This window comes from Bufo bufo, chromosome 6 (genome assembly GCF_905171765.1).
Source record: "Bufo bufo chromosome 6, aBufBuf1.1, whole genome shotgun sequence".
NCBI lineage: Eukaryota > Metazoa > Chordata > Amphibia > Anura > Bufonidae > Bufo > Bufo bufo.
The window spans coordinates 177,088,860-177,106,952 of NC_053394.1; the positions used below are offsets into that span (position 1 = coordinate 177,088,860).

The window sequence follows — 18,093 nt, forward strand, 5'->3', positions numbered from 1 at the left end:
CGGATCTGAACCCCTGTTGGGGCATAACACATGCCGATATGGTAGCTCTGGCTAATTACAACATTAGGCGAGCGCTTCCATTTTGTACCTGTCTCAATACACTCTATCACAAAGGGTATTACCTGGTGTTGCCTCTGTCTCATTTTTTATTATAGGTCTATAGTGGGGTCTGTCAGGGTTCAGTCATTTTACCAGACAAAATAGTGCCGCATGTGCTATCCGTCTGCTAAAATATAAAAGCCAACTATTTTATTTATCCATCAAAATAGCCATATGAGGACTTGTGCTATGCGGGCAAGTTTTATTTTTTATTGGCACCATTTTGGGGTAGATCAGATAACCTGTGCTATTTAAAAGCCAAAAATCATGGGCAACAACATAATTCTTCCACTGTTTTAACTTTATTACATAGACAGTATGATTATGGAGATGCCAAATGTATATGGGGAGTCATTTATTAACCTGAAATATGCCTATATTAGGCATATTTCAGGCGCAGATTACGGCGCAACAGTTACACATCTCACTACATCTCCTTTAGGCTACATGCACATGACCGTATGTGTTTTGCGGTCCGCCAAAAAAAAAAAAAAAACGAAGATTACGGCCGTATGCCATTCTTTTTTTTGCGGATCCATTATAATAATGCCTATACTTGTCCGCAAAACGGACAAGAATAGGACATGCTCTATTTTTTTTGCAGGGCTACGGAACGGACATACGGATGCGGATAGTACACGGTGTGCAGTCAGTATTTTTTTCGGACCAATTGAAATTAATGGGTCAACATCCTCTGACAGGGCGCTGCGATCCGCGGCAGTTAACCCCTCAGGTGCCCCACCTGAAGGATTAACTGCCGCGGATAGCAGCGCCCTGTCATAGAGGTCGGGTGCCAGCTATATGATTCTGCCGCCGGCACCCGCCTCCTGTATTTGTATTAAAAGGTTACTCATCTTCATTGGTGGCACAGTCGGCTCCCCCGCCCCCAAAATCCCCCCAGTATTAAAGTCATTGGTGGCAGTGGCCACAGGGTCCCCTCACCATTGGTGGTGCAGTGGCAGCTTCTGATCAGAGCCCCAGCAGTGTAATCCTGGGGCTCCGATCGGTTACCATGGCAGCACTGAAGCCCTGGCTGCCATGGTAATCTCCCTGCTGCTGTGTGCACTATGCACAGGGCAGCAGGGAGAGTGTGAGGTCCTATTCACCCTAATAGAGCTCTATTAGGGTGAATAGGACAAGGGATCAAAAGATGCCAGGTTCTAGCCCCTAAGGGGGCTAATAGTTATTAAATAAAAAGTAAAAAAAAAAAAATAATACAAACACCAAAATATTAAGTATACATCACCTTTACCAATTTTACATATAAAATATATAAACTATAAATAAACATATTACATATCGCCACGGTCAAAAAAGTGTGAACTATTGAAATATACTGCGCGACTCACCATTTTTTTTGTCACCTTGTCCCCCCAAAAAATAGGATCGGACTGTTCGATTATGGGCTGGACGTTCCATAAAATGCGAAATGCACGCTGCTTTTTATGCATGGTATCGAATGGTATCAAGTATTGCAATACTTTTTTATGGTATCGAAATCGAATCAAAATTTTGGTTTCGCAACAACCCATCTAACAGCTGAACAGACTAGATTACAGACTCCGCAGGGAGGACCTCCATATAACACCAGAACAGACTAGATTACAGACTCCACACAGAGGATCTTCATCTAACAGCTGAACTGACTAGATTACAGACTCCACACGGAGGATCTCCATCTAACAGCTGAACAGACTAGATTACAGACTCCACACAGAGGATCTTCATCTAACAGCTGAACAGACTAGATTACAGACTCCACACGGAGGATCTCCATCTAACAGCTGAACAGACTAGATTACTGACTCCACACAGAGGATCTCCATCTAACAGCTGAACAGACTAGATTACTGACTCCGCAGGGAGGATCTCCATCTAACAGCTGAACAGACTAGATTACACACTACGGAGGAGGATCTCCATCTAACAGCTGAACAGACTAGATTACTGACTCCACACAGAGGATCTCCATCTAACAGCTGAACAGACTAGATTACAGACTCCACACGGAGGATCTCCATCTAACAGCTGAACAGACTAGATTACTGACTCCACACAGAGGATCTCCATCTAACAGCTGAACTGACTAGATTACAGACTCCACAGGGAGGACCTCCATCTAACACCAGAACAGACTAGATTACTGACTCCGCAGGGAGGACCTCCATCTAACACCAGAACAGACTAGATTACAGACTCCACACAGAGGATCTTCATCTAACAGCTGAACTGACTAGATTACTGACTCCACAGGGAGGACCTCCATCTAACACCAGAACAGACTAGATTACTGACTCCGCAGGGAGGACCTCCATCTAACACCAGAACAGACTAGATTACAGACTCCACACAGAGGATCTTCATCTAACAGCTGAACTGACTAGATTACTGACTCCACATGGAGGACCTCCATATAACACCAGAACAGACTAGATTACAGACTCCACACAGAGGACCTCCATCTAACAGCTGAACAGACTAGATTACAGACTCCACACAGAGGATCTTCATCTAACAGCTGAACTGACTAGATTACTGACTCCACACAGAGGACCTCCATCTAACAGCTGAACAGACTAAATTACTGACTCCACAGGGAGGACCTCCATCTAACAGCTGAACAGACTAGATTACTGACTCCACAGGGAGGACCTCCATCTAACAGCTGAACAGACTAGATTACTGACTCCACAGGGAGGACCTCCATCTAACACCAGAACAGACTAGATTACTGACTCCGCAGGGAGGACCTCCATCTAACACCAGAACAGACTAGATTACTGACTCCGCATGGAGGACCTCCATCTAACAGCTGAACAGACTAGATTACTGACTCCGCAGGGAGGACCTCCATCTAACAGCTGAACAGACTAGATTACTGACTCCGCAGGGAGGACCTCCATCTAACAGCTGAACAGACTAGATTACAGACTACGGAGGGAGGACCTCCATCTAACACCAGAACAGACTAGAATACAGACTCCACACAGAGGATCTCCATCTAACAGCTGAACAGACTCGATTACAGACTCCACACGGAGGACCTCCATCTAACACCAGAACAGACTAGATTACTGACTACGGAGGGAGGACCTCCATCTAACAGCTGAACAGACTAGATTACAGACTCCACAGGGAGGACCTCCATCTGACACCAGAACAGACTAGATTACTGACTCCACAGGGAGGACCTCCATCTAACAGCTGAACAGGCTAGATTACTGACTCCGCAGGGAGGACCTCCATCTAACATCAGAACAGACTAGATTACAGACTACGGAGGAGGACCTCCATCTAACAGCTGAACAGACTAGATTACTGACTCCGCAGGGAGGATCTCCATCTAACAGCTGAACAGACTAGATTACACACTACGGAGGAGGACCTTCATCTAACAGCTGAACAGACTAGATTACTGACTACAGAGGAGGACCTCCATCTAACAGCTGAACAGACTAGATTACTGACTCCACAGGGAGGACCTTCATCTAACAGCTGAACAGACTAGATTACTGACTCCGCAGGGAGGACCTCCATCTAACAGCTGAACAGACTAGATTACTGACTCCACAGGGAGGACCTTCATCTAACAGCTGAACAGACTAGATTACTGACTCCGCAGGGAGGACCTCCATCTAACAGCTGAACAGACTAGATTACTGACTCCACAGGGAGGACCTTCATCTAACAGCTGAACAGACTAGATTACTGACTCCGCAGGGAGGACCTCCATCTAACAGCTGAACAGACTAGATTACTGACTCCGCAGGGAGGACCTCCATCTAACAGCTGAACAGACTAGAATACAGACTCCGCAGGGAGAACCTTCATCTAACAGCTGAACAGACTAGATTACAGACTCCGCAGGCAGGATCTCCATCTAACAGCTGAACAGACTAGATTACAGACTCCACAGGGAGGACCTCCATATAACACCAGAACAGACTAGATTACTGACTCTGCAGGGAGGACCTCCATCTAACACCAGAACAGACTAGATTACTGACTCTGCAGGGAGGACCTCCATCTAACACCAGAACAGACTAGATTACAGACTATGGAGAGAGGATCTCCTTCTAAGGCTAGTTGCACACTAGTGTCAGAGATCTGGCAGGGAACAGCCTGCCAGACTTCTGCACACTCCAGTAGAGAGCCGGCCACATTCTGGCAAATCACTTTTCTTCCGCCTGATTCTCGGCATACTTGCTGGAATGCAGCCGGATTTTCGTCTTGTCCCCTTTATACTGAACTGGGCTGGACGAAGGCTTACAAACCTCTGGCAATGCCAGAGAGGCAAGAGGTCTGGCAGGCTGTCCCCTGCCAAAACATCCTTCCGAATCTCTAATGCTAGTGTGCAACTAGCCTAAGGCTGCGTTCACATCACTATTTCATTTTCCATTCTTCTGGTCCATCAGAAGAACCTACTAAAAAAAAATGGACCCTTTATTTTGAGCATCTTTTGTGCTCATTTTGCATCTGTTCCATTAGAGATCTGTTATATTTAATGGGAGAATAACTCCTACGAGATCAGAAGAACGAGAATGGAAGCAGTGATGTGAAAGCAGCCTAATGCCTTAGGCCGAATGATCTATACGAGTGTATTACTGTAGTGCAGCGGCGGCATGAAGCGCACGGCGTCATAGCAACCAATGACGCCGTGAGCTCCTGCTGTCAGCAGGAATCCAGGCCGGCCAGGAGCGTCTCTAAACGCAGAACAGGTGCAGATCTTTCCCTTATACCTCATCTCTGTGGAGGCTCCAATTCTGGTTTTGGCTCACAATCACTGACTAAACTATAAGGTGTGCATGAGGCATAACATCGGATTAGGTTTTATTTCTGACTCCAGAGGGAGAATCTTATAACTGACTTTACACTGCTGCACCTGCTTTCTGTAACCCACTTGTTGCTGACTTTAGGGTCCATTCACAAGTATCAGATTTAGCATAGATTTTAGGGCGGATACGCATATAAATGGAGTTTCTAACACACCGTTCTCAAGCTGCCAAAAACTTTTGTAAAAATATTTGGCTATGCTGTAGAAAAATCTGCTGTAGTGTGTTATTTCCCACAGAAATGCAGCGGATTAGTGGGGCGAAGGCACGGCGGCAGCCCAGCCACAGATCGTGTCATACAATATATATGGGATTTGCAATGTAGAAATCCGATCCCTACTACATATTACATTGGAGCTGTGGCAAATCTGCATCATTTTAAGAAATCTCAATCTCATCCACCCTGCAAAACAACACACATATACATATATATATATATATATATATATATATATATATATATATATAATATACTCACCAATATCACATTACACACAACGTACAGATACACCTTGTATGTTATACAATCCATACATTAGTAAACACCCAGGTCACTCTGGATACAAATCACATACCCTGGCGGTAGACCCTGCTGGATGAAGGACCTTTGAGGATGTTACAGTCATGTGATCAGTAACACACGGGAACGTGACTGGTCACATGACTGTGACATCACCACAGGTCCAGCATCCGCTAGGTACATGCACAGATAAGTAAGTGACGTGTGACTTGTGCTTATTGTTATTATGTGCAGGGATAAATGGGGGAGATGCAGTGGTGCTTGTGCGGTGTGTGCCCGGGTCTGTGCCCTGGCCAGCGATAGGCACATCCACATACGTGTGTGTATGGAAGCGCCGTGCAGCCGCTGCTTCAGTCATACCTACAGAACATGGGGATACAAAGGAAAAGTACTTGCTGCTGACAGCCAATCAAATTCCACCTTATATTTCAGTGCCCTTTAGAAAATGTAAATAGCAGGCGTAGTGGTTGCCACAAGCAACTACTCCACTTTACCTTGGCATCAGTTTTGATGCATCTGCCCAATTATTTTATGTGTTTACCCCAGAAAACCTGTATGAATGGATAAATCTGACCAATTGCACATAATATTGTGTTTGTGTATATCAGGGGTCAACAAACTTCAAGGGGGTTGTCCGAGCTTTTACGATTGATGACCTATCCTCAGGATCCTTCCGCTGGGACCCCCACCGATTACGAGAACAGGGGCCTTGTACCCCCTTCAGCCCCCCCCCCCCCAAATGAACTAAGCAGCCAGTCGAGCATTGGTGCCGCCGCTCCATTAATTCCTATGGGAATTCCAAAGATAGTGGAGCCCTGCTCCATTCATTTCAGGGGGCTGCAGGAGGTGCGGGGCCCCCATTCTCGTGAATGGTGGGGGATCCACCGGTAGGACTCCCACCTTTCTAATAGTTATCCCCTATCCCGTGGATAGGTGAATAACTTCAAACAACCGGAATACCCCTTTAAGTTTCATTGACTATAAAATATTTCTTTTCCAGACTGACAGGCATGGACAAAGGCAGAAAACAGATGGCTGAAAAAATATTAAATGTCACCCTAGAGATAATCTGCCTGCTGACTGGAGAGGTGAGGCGCATGGGGAATAACGCCATATGAAATCGTTCATCTCTATTAATAAAATAGGGACTGTAAAGAATATTTTTTTCCTGCCAATTTTGTCACTTTTATCCTCTTTGACTATAAAAGGGATATTTTAAGGCAACGCATAAAAGGTAAATCATTGTCTGCCTCCATGCACAGGAATATACACTGAAGAAGAAGATGTCTGATGAGGAAGAAGAATGGGGCATGACTGATATCCATAGTTCACTGATAAATGAGAGGAGCAATGAGAAGAAGATCCTTGAGCTCACCAACAAGATCATCCATCTTCTGACTGGAGAGGTGAGCGCTGCTGGGGCATCAAGGGGGAGTGTATGCATGATGGCAGAGGTAGTAAAGCCAACAAGGGAGGTTTTTATTTAGACCTTGCACACGTCATGAGGTTTTATGCTAATATAACAGACAAATAGGGTTCTATGGAAGTATATTTAACTTTGTGGCTATACAATGCACTGGCACTATGTCAGTCATCACAGAAAATACCATCCTACATTTGTAATGAGAAAACTGATACATAGAACCAAGTCAGAAAACGGGAGATTACAGAGCCACAATGTTAAAGGGTTTCTGTCACCCCGCAAAACTCATTTTATTTTTTTTTGGATAGTTAGATTCCTCATAGTGCGATATAGGAGAATATAATGCTCTTACTTACTTTCATGCGGCCGATTCTTTATAAAACGAAGTTTTATAATATGTAAATGAGGGCTCTACCAGCAAGTAGGGCGTCTACTTGCTGGTAGCTGCTGCAGAAATCCGCCCCCTCGCCGTGTTGATTGACAGGGCCAGCCGTGATCTCCTCCGCCGGCCGGCCCTGTCAGTAATTCAAAAATCACGCGCCTCGCGTCATTCGGCGCAGGCGCTCTGAGATGAGGAGGCTCGTCTCCTCAGCACTCCCTCAGTGCGCCTGCGCCGATGACGTCTTCTCTTTCGGTGATGTCATCGGCGCAGGCGCACTGAGGGAGTGCTGAGGATACGAGCCTCCTCATCTCAGAGCGCCTGCGCCGAATGACGCAAGGCACGCGATTTTTGAATTACTGACAGGGCCGGCCGGAGGAGGAGATCACGGCTGGCCCTGTCAATCAACACGGCGAGGGGGCGGATTTCTGCAGCAGCGCTACCAGCAAGTAGACGCCCTACTTGCTGGTAGAGCCCTCATTTACATATTATAAAAGTTCGTTTTATAAAGAATCGGCCGCATAAAAGTAAGTAAGAGCATTATATTCTCCTATATCGCACTATGAGGAATCTAACTATCCAAAAAAAAAAAAATGAGTTTTGCGGGGTGACAGAAACCCTTTAAATTTGGTATTCCAAACTTAGGCCAAGGTGGCAAAAGAGTTAATTTGTATTAGGATTATCAGATAAGCAGATTCACTGTGGCTAGGTGTTCTAAAGGTGCCCACTCACATTCAGTAGTTGTTTCCCACATTATCACTCCTGATTCCCACATACAAGCTTGGTTTTACCAAGTGTATATGTGTTTTCAATGGGGAGTAAATAAATCACTGCAAAGGTGCACTACAATATATGCAAATAAAAATACAAGGCTAAACCCTCACGCTAGATGTTAAAATGAGACTTTAGCCAATATATTCAGTTCAAGAGCGTATCGGAGCCCGCGCAACCCGTCAAGGTATCTTAGTTGGCGCGGGACCTACGCTAAACCTACCTATAGTGTGTGAACATTGTCTGATAGGTGCTAAGGTCCGACTCACAGCCAAGCGTCCACAAACCTCCAAAGTGGGATCACAAATACAATGGGAGGAGGGAGGAGGCTGTGAGCCCCACCTATAACAGGCTAGTGTGACACAGGCTACCAGGTGCACCAGAATGTTACCAAAGGAAAAAAAATTGCACATTTCATACATTTAGAGACAAATAACTGAGTAAAGTGGTCTAAATGGGAGAAAATGCTCAGAACCCCAAATACTGTAGTGTATTTATAACCGGGGGAGCAAAACCTCCACATGTGATCCACTGCAAACTGCAATCCCCAATCCCCAGCAAATAATGCATACAATGGAGGATGCCGGCACAAAAAATCCTACACAATATGAAATAATGTGTGGATTAGACTATGAGAATAAATAAATCACTGCAAAGGTGCACTACAATGTAGTGTAATTGTAGTGCACCTTTGCAGTGATTTATTTATTCTCAGTGTAATCCACACTTGATTCCATATTGTGTAGGATTTTTTGTGGCACATGTCCGCTGCCGGCATCCTCCATTGTATGCATTATTTGCTGGGGATTGCCGCTTGCAGTGGATCACATGTGGAGGTTTTGCTCCCCCGGTTATAAACACGCTACAGTATTTGGGGTTCTGAGCATTTTCTCCCATTTAGGCCACTTTACTCAGGGATTTTTCAATGTGGAGGGAGGAGAAAGTTGTTGTCAGACACCTCTGGTGTCTGGTGGTTTATCGCTCTGGAGAACAAAAGTGTTATGGCGGAGGTCCGTGCCCACCTTTGCTCCCTCCAGCTGGCACATTTGTCGGTCCTTTGTTCCAGAGGCTTTGACTCCTCCTCCTACCCAGCAGACCTGGCTGTGTGAATAGCACCACACCATCTACCTCCATGCAGGCTCATGCACTGCCCACAGCTATGAGACAGCCAAGCTTCCACAAACTGCCCACAGCAGAGAGACAGCTATGTGCGGATGCTGTTCATTGATTACAGCTCGGCCTTTAACACCATCCCTCCCAACAAGTTGGCAACGAAACTGAACAACTTGGGTCTCAGCTCACACCTGTGCAACTGGATACTGGATTTTCTTACAAAAAGACCACAAATCGTACGCATGGGCAAGCACTTCTCTTCATCCTTAACACTAAACACTGGGGTACCGCAAGGCTGTGTGTTGAACCCTCTCCTTTACTCCCTCTTCACAACTGACTGTAAACCTATTCACAATACCAATACCATTATAAAATTTGCAGATGACACGACCGTGATAGGCCTAATCTCCAACAATGATAAAACAGCCTATAGGAAAGAGGTTGAGAACCTAGAGAGATGGAGTAAGAACAACAGCCTCATACTCAATACCAAGAAAACAAAGGAGCTAATTCTGGATTTTAGGAAGAAGAAACGAAATGGACACCATCCCATTAGCATTAATGGTGGAAACGTGGAGATAGTTCAAAGTTTCATATTCTTGGGGGTTCATATTAGTCAGGACCTGTCATGGATAAAAAACACAACAGAAATTACCAAAAAAGCCCTTCAGAGGCTTTATGTTCTGAGGAGTCTGAAGAAAGCACAACTCCCAAAACAGCTGCTAGTCAATTTTTACAGGTGCGCCATAGAATCTGTTATCACATACTGCATTACAGTGTGGTACTCCGGCTGCTCTTCTGAGGACAAGAAGACCCTCAAGCGCATCATCAGAATGGCTGGCAGAATCACTGGTACTCAGCTACCATCACTGGATGACATCTTCACTGCTCGCTGCAGCAACAGGGCAAAAATTATCTGCGGGGATCCGACTCACCCCGGTCACAGCCTTTTCATTCCCCTACCCTCTGGTAGGCGTCTTAGAGCCCTACATGCCCGCACCACTAGGCTGAAGAACAGCTTTTATCCCAAAACAATCAGTCTCCTAAATGCTCAGAGACTATTTCCCCTTCCTAGGATAGAAACTACCACAGACTGAAAGTGACTGCTGCATTCGTGACCCCATGATGATCTCTTGTCTGCAGTGGTGTCTGATCAGTGTGTATATATACTCATAAGCACTTCCTACCTTGCTATTGCTATATATATGCTGTGAACTGGGAATAGTAATGCTTTCTAGTGCAATGTTTAGTTTTTTTTCTAGTGTAATGCTTTAGTTTAAATCTCAGTTCTTGTTCCTCTGTCCATGGCATCTAGGATTGCTCCAAACAACATTTCATTGTATTGTACAGTGACAATAAAGGCATCTTATCTTATCTTAAAGGTGTTCTCAGGTAATAATGCCATTTTACCAAGTGCCAGCAGCCTGTCCCACTAAGCTAAGGATCCGTACTTGCCTGCTCCCGCCACTTGGGTCCTCCGCACTGCCTCCAGTGTCTTCATCTTCTGGTGATGCATGGGCACGATCACATGCTCTGCTGCAGCCAATCATTGTCTGCAGTGAGGCATGTTGCCATGCCCACGCACTGCCATAAGAAAATAATGCTGGGACAGGAAGAGGAGGCAACTTGGAGGATTGGAACAGCGGGGAACAGGTATCCTTAGCTTAGTGGGGCAGGCTGCTGCCAGTTGCTAAAATGGAATTATTACCGGAGAACACCCTAATCTTCCCTAGCAGATGGCTGACCACCTTGGGGTTCTTAAAAGGGTTGTCTCACTTCAACAAGTGGCATTTATCATGTAGACAAAGTTAATACAAGGCAGTTCCTGATGTATTGTGATTGTCCATATTGTCTCCTTTGCTAGCTTAATTAATTTTTCCATCACATTATACACTGCTCGTTTCCAGGGGTTATGACCACCCAGCAATCCAGCAGCCTTCCTTTGTGGAAAGGTGCCTGAGCAGTAGGTTCTAATAGCTAGATTCCTGCAAAGGTGCACCATACCCTGTCCATTTATTTGTATACAAATTTTTGCCTGTTCTCTGGACATTGACTCTTTGTTGCCTGACTTGACCTTTGTCTGATCTTCTAACTGAATCTCGGCTGTCTGCCCTGACCTCCGACTGTTAATCCAATTGAGTACCCTGCCTGTTCCTGACTATGGTTTTGCCTGACTCCTTGGTGCTCTGCACCAGTGTCTCTTGGCCTCTATAATAATTAATTTCATGATTAGGCAAAATGATAGATAAGAAAGAGATGAACTACATTGAATGAATTTATTAAAGTTTTGGTTTTTAAAGGGGATGTACAGACATCTCATTTTTTATAAAAACTTTTATAAAAGAAGTAATAATTACCTTGCTGATGCCCTGCCACTCCTGTTCCAATGCTTCTTGGGTGCTCTGCTTAGTGGTGTTGACAGGTCACAACCAATGATTAGTTCTCTACACAGTGAGTGTGGACATTTTGTTGGAAGGACTCTCCTAGTTAGCAATTGTACAAAATAGATTTGGTCATTTGGTAACAGTGCCAGCCATAATGCCAGTACTACCTGCTGTAGTATATACAGTACATAGTACCAGCCATAGTACATACAGTTGAGTAACTAATCTGGCCAGTTGCACAGTGATAATTCCTTTCTTCACAATTGTGCAGATTTGCCTTTTCAGCAGCTTTGGAAATCTGGGAAGCATCTAAGGTATGCTAGAGATCAAACTGTATGTATGTATATAGTAGGGCTGCACGATAAAATCGAAAAAATAATCGAATCGCGATAATCGGCAAATGCGATATGCCGATTTGGCCGACCCGAAAATGCCGCAATTATATATGAAGGGGCCCGCTCACATAACTGGCTTTGTGTGTAAAGTATTTTACTAGTGTGTGAAACAATCTCTCTCCTATTGATAACAGGTCCAGCCTCTGTACTCACTTTCACGATGAATGCACTGCGGCGAACGGCGGCTCCTGCTTCCTGACACGCCGCCGTCCGGCCAGATCGCTCCCGCTCGCTGTAGTGCATTCATAGTGACAGTGAGTACAGAGGCTGGACCTGTTATCAATAGGAGAGAGATTGTTTTACACACTAGTAAAATACTTTACACACAAAGCCAGTTATGTGCGCAGTTTAGGACACATGAGGGGACACATAGGGCCATGAGGGGGACCAGCATAAGATGCTATATGTCTTATGCTGCCCTCCCCTCATGGCCCTATGTGTCATAGCACATATCCCCTATAACAGCGTCCTCCACAGATCCCCCATAACAGCGTCCTCCACAGATCCACCCCATAACAGCGTCCTCCACAGATCCACCCCATAACAGCGTCCTCCACAGATCCACCCCATAACAGCGTCCTCCACAGATCCACCCCATAACAGCGTCCTCCACAGATCCACCCCATAACAGCGTCCTCCACAGATCCACCCCATAACAGCGTCCTCCACAGATCCACCCCATAACAGCGTCCTCCACAGATCCACTCCATAACAGCGTCCTCCACAGATCCACCCCATAACAGCGTCCTCCACAGATCCACCCCATAACAGCGTCCTCCACAGATCCACCCCATAACAGCGTCCTCCACAGATCCACCCCATAACAGCGTCCTCCACAGATCCACCCCATAACAGCGTCCTCCACAGATCCCCCACAACACAGCGTCATCCACAGATCCCCCACAACACAGCGTCATCCACAGATCCCCCACAACACAGCGTCATCCACAGATCCCCCACAACACAGCGTCCTCCACAGATCCACCCCATAACAGCGTCCTCCACAGATCCACTCCATAACAGCGTCCTCCACAGATCCCCCACAACACAGCATCATCCACAGCTCCCCCCACAATAGTGCCATCCACAGATCCCCCACAATAGTGCCATCCACAGATCCCCCACAATAGTGCCATCCACAGATTCCCCACAACAGTGCATCATCCACAGATCCCCCATAACAGTGCATCATCCACAGATCCCCCATAACAGTGCATCATCCACAGATCCCCCATAACAGTGCATCATCCACAGATCCCCCATAACAGTGCCATCCACAGATCCCCCATAACAGTGCCATCCACAGATCCCCTATAACTATGTCATACCCAGCCGCGTCAGCGGCTCATATGGGAAAATCCAAGCAAATAGACCTCTAGCACAATTCCCTTTAAAATATTGCATCGCATATAGTTATCGCAATTTTTAGGGCCCTAATCGCAATCGCACAAAATTCCCATATCGTGCAGCCCTAGTATATAGTATACACTCACTGTTGTTCTGATATTATATGTATGGATATTGTGTATACAGAATGTATGTACAAAGTGTGGCCTCCATTAAATCTCAGAGGTTGTTACCCAGCTGCCCCCAGACTTCTGAATTCCAAACGTGCCTAATGATATAGTGATAAATCCCTGCCTATTGCTAGACCATAGTATCATTCATGGTTCTGGAAAAGCTGGGTGACAAGACTGCAGAGCCTTATTGGTGATAACAGATTATGTTCCCCTGGTACCAGATCATTGATTCCCACAGTATATTAGGGCTACATTGCGATATTTTATATAACTAATATGGGAGGAAACTGATCTCCAAAATATATGGATGCCTGATACATCGGAAGACAAAAAATAAAGCCATTAATACTTTAAACTATAAATGGCAACATGTTTTAAATACGCAACGGGAAGAATTTTGGGAAGAGGCTATACAGTCAAAAAATAGGGTGTCCAATAGCTTCTCCCATAGAATCACTCAGTTTAACATATTATATTGCCTGTATTATTACCCTAAGATGTTAATGAAATGTTATAAAACTAAACAATTTAGGCTACTTTCACACTAGCGTTCGGGGCTCCGCTTGTGAGCTCCGTTTGAAGGCTCTCACAAGCGGCCCCAAACGCATCCGTACTGCCCTAATGCATTCTGAGTGGACGCGGATCCGCTCAGAATGCATCAGTCTGGCAGCGTTCAGCCCCCGCTCAGCAGGCAGACACCTGAACGCCTGGCCGTGCGGAGGCAAGCGGATCCGTCCAGACTTACAATGTAAGTCAATGGGGACGGATCCGTTTGAAGTTGACACAGTATGGCTCAATTTTCAAACGGATCCGTCCCCCATTGACTTTCAATGTAAAGTCTGGACGGATCCGTCTGAAGCTACTTTCACACTTAGAAATTTTTCTACAATATAATGCAGACGGATCCGTTCTGAACGGATCCCATGTCTGCATTATATGAGCGGATCCGTCTGGGCAGACATCAGACGGACCCGCTCTGAACGGTAGTGTGAAAGTAGCCTTAGCTGCAAATTTAGCTGGGAGAGCTGCGTGGTATTCTTTTTTTCTCTTTAATTTTTATTTTATTTTTGGCTGTTGTTTTCCTCTATCCCCCCACCGCCCCCTCTCAGGAGTGGACTAAGCAACAGGTAGGGTTGGGAAGGTAATATATACTGTTTTTATGCACACTGTGTAAAAGAGAAAAAATCCCTATGTCTGTTTAGGAAGGGAAAAATGTAAAAAATAACTGTATGAACTTGTAAAAGAATAAGAAATTAACAAATAAAGATTATTTAAAGGAACTAATATGCGCCCCCAGGGGGTGACTGCAGAATGCCAGATCAGCCAGGTATTGTAGAATACCTAGCTGGTTGTGCTATCCAGGAGTCTGGAAAAGCTGAGTATGAATCCCCTTGACAGATGCAAATCCTCTCAGGATCCTGGGAATGCTGGGTTACTACCATGTGGAACTGTAATAGACTTCAGTATACTAACTCTACCAAGACAAATCCCCCTCCTCACTCCTAAATAGTGCCATAACTAGGTAGATTTGCCTTTCAGGGTCTAGGGAAAGTTAGGTTACTTCCACAGTGTAAGGATAACATTACCTGGACAGTGTTTACATATCCACAAGACATATAATCCAGCTTTGCCATACAGATGGATGTCAGATTTGCCTAGATAGACTGAGAAATCCTTACTGGCTTTGTAGGGAAACTTGACATTCATGCATCTGGGGAAGCTGGGTAGCAAATTCTGTAGTGTCATTGGTCTGGTTCTGTATAGTGTCCCTGCACACACACAAAAAGAGGTTTTATAAAAAAAGTTGGAGTTAAGCTCCGCCCCTTTCCTGGACTTCCTGTGTGATATGAGGTCAGGCTAGCCGAAGATGGGGAGGCTGGGAGCAATAAGGCACTTGTATGCAGGAAATCTCTTAAAAGCAGTTTTAAAAATTCCAAGCAGAAAGAGGCAAAGACAAACTTTTCTTAGCATGTTATGCTTTTTTTTCTTGTTTTTTAGGGTTTAGTGGTCCTTTCTATATAGTTTGGAGTAAAACTAGCGTAACTGCTTTTCTCACTATTTCAAGAAGCTTGTCTGTATCGCCTTTTATAAATGTATCCACATTTGTTTGGTCTCCTTTTCTGCTCCTAAACTTGTGGGATAAATAATTCACTTTGTGAGCAGGATAATAATGGAGCTGTGATTGGACTAAATAGTATAATAAAAGGGTTGCCCATTTTCTGGCTACTGTTGACCAATTTGTCTGTAAGATGATTATATCACACTTACTATTATAGCCTTTGTTGATATTCTGTGCCATTTTCAGTATTTCATTAGCTATTTTAAATTTTGCGGTGCAGTCCACGTAGATGTCTTGTCTTGTCGATAAGATGGCCGCTGATAAGTGGAGGTCATGTGACCTGATACATCACTCAGCTGCTTCCATTTAACCGCCTCCGGACCGCCTAACACAGGATCGCGTTCCGCAGGCGGCAGCCCTGCGCAGAGTCACGCATATATGCGTCATCTCGCGAGACGCGAGATTTCCTGTAAACGCGCGCACACAGGCGCACGCGCTCACAGGATCGGAAGGTAAGCGAGTGGATCTCCAGCCTGCCAGCGGCGATCGTTCGCTGGCAGGCTGGAGATGTGATTTTTTTTAACCCCTAACAGGTATATTAGACGCTGTTTTGATAACAGCGTCTAATATACCTGCTACCTGGTCCTCTGGTGGTCCCCTTTGTTTGGATCGACCACCAGAGGACACAGGTAGCTCAGTAATATGTTGCACCAAGCACCACTACACTACACCCCCCCCCTGTCACTTATTAACCCCTTATTCACCCTTGATCACCCCTGATCACCCCATATAGACTCCCTGATCACCCCCCTGTCATTGATCACCCCCCTGTAAAGCTCCATTCAGACGTCCGCATGATTTTTACGGATCCACTGATAGATGGATCGGATCCGCAAAACTCATACGGACGTCTGAATGGAGCCTTACAGGGGCGTGATCAATGACTGTGGTTATCACCCCATATAGACTCCCTGATCACCCCCCTGTCATTGATTACCCCCCTGTCATTGATCACCCCCCTGTAAAGCTCCATTCAGACGTCCGCATGATTTTTACGGATCCACTGATAGATGGATCGGATCCGCAAAACGCATACGGACGTCTGAATAGAGCCTTACAGGGGCGTGATCAATGACTGTGGTGATCACCCCATATAGACTCCCTGATCACCCCCCTGTCATTGATTACCCCCCGTCAGGCTGCATTCAGATGTCCGTATTATTTTTACGGATCCACGGATACATGGATCGGATCCGCAAAACACATACGGACATCTGAATGGAGCCTTATAGGGGGGTGATCAATGACAGGGGGGTGATCACCCCATATAGACTCCCTGATCACCCCCCTGTCATTGATCACCCCCCTGTCATTGATCACCCCCCTGTAAGGCTCCATTCAGACATTTTTTTGGCCCAAGTTAGCAGAAATTATTTTTTTTTTCTTACAAAGTCTCATATTCCACTAACTTGTGTCAAAAAATTAAATCTCACATGAACTCACCATACCCCTCACGGAATCCAAATGCGTAAAAATTTTTAGACATTTATATTCCAGACTTCTTCTCACGCTTTAGGGCCCCTAGAATGCCAGGGCAGTATAAATACCCCACATGTGACCCCATTTCGGAAAGAAGACACCCCAAGGTATTCCGTGAGGGGCATATTGAGTCCATGAAAGATTGAAATTTTTGTCCCAAGTTAGCGGAAAGGGAGACTTTGTGAGAAAAAAAATAAATAAAATCAATTTCCGCAAACTTGTGCCAAAAAAAAAAAAATTCTATGAACTCGCCATGCCCCTCAGCGAATACCTTGGGGTGTCTTCTTTCCAAAATGGGGTCACATGTGGGGTATTTATACTGCCCTGAGAAGAAGTCTGGGATCCAAATGTCATAAAAGGAATGTGGGCCCCTTTGCGCATCTAGGCTGCAAAAAAGTGTCACACATCTGGTATCGCCGTACTCAGGAGAAGTTGGACAATGTGTTTTGGGGTGTCATTTTACATATACCCATGCTGGGTGAGATAAATATCTTGGTCAAATGCCAACTTTGTATAAAAAAAAAATGGGAAAAGTTGTCTTTTGCCGAGATATTTCTCTCACCCAGCATGAGTATATGGAAAGAAGACACCCCAAGGTATTCCGTGAGGGGCATGGCGAGTTCCTAGAATTTTATATTTTTTGTCACAAGTTAGCGGAAAATGTTTTTTTTTTTTTATTTTTTTCCTTACAAAGTCTCATATTCCACTAACTTGTGACAAAAAATAAAAACTTCCATGAACTCACTATGCCCATCACGAAATACCTTGGGGTGTCTTCTTTCCAAAATGGGGTCACTTGTGGGGTAGTTATACTGCCCTGGCATTTTAGGGGCCGAATGCGTGAGAAGTGGTTTGAAATCAAAATCTGTAAAAAATGGCCGGTGAAATCCGAAAGGTGCTCTTTGGAATGTGGGCCCCTTTGCGCACCTAGGCTGCAAAAAAGTGTCACACATGTGGTATCGCTGTACTCAGGAAAAGTTGGGCAATGTGTTTTGGGGTGTCATTTTACATATACCCATGCTGGGTGAGAGAAATATCTTGGCAAAAGACAACTTTTCC

At 45.2% G+C, this 18,093-nt stretch overlaps 2 protein-coding genes across 2 annotated transcripts in view; one reads left to right on the forward strand and one right to left on the reverse strand.

Moving 5' to 3' along the window:
• Positions 1–5,538, reverse strand: part of LOC121003406 (oocyte zinc finger protein XlCOF8.4-like) — a 60,575-nt gene extending 55,037 nt beyond the window's left edge. Inside the window, exon 1 of the mRNA XM_040435248.1 lies at positions 5,507–5,538. The gene's annotated coding sequence lies outside the window, so the exon portion shown is untranslated. The remainder of the gene's footprint in view (positions 1–5,506) is intronic.
• Positions 5,539–5,608: 70 nt separating this feature from the next.
• Positions 5,609–18,093, forward strand: part of LOC121003402 (oocyte zinc finger protein XlCOF8.4-like) — a 55,054-nt gene continuing 42,569 nt past the window's right edge. The window contains exons 1-3 of the mRNA XM_040435244.1: positions 5,609–5,644; positions 6,452–6,539; positions 6,714–6,857. Coding sequence (XP_040291178.1) covers positions 6,462–6,539; positions 6,714–6,857 — 222 coding nt within the window. The 5' untranslated portion in view covers positions 5,609–5,644; positions 6,452–6,461. The remainder of the gene's footprint in view (positions 5,645–6,451; positions 6,540–6,713; positions 6,858–18,093) is intronic.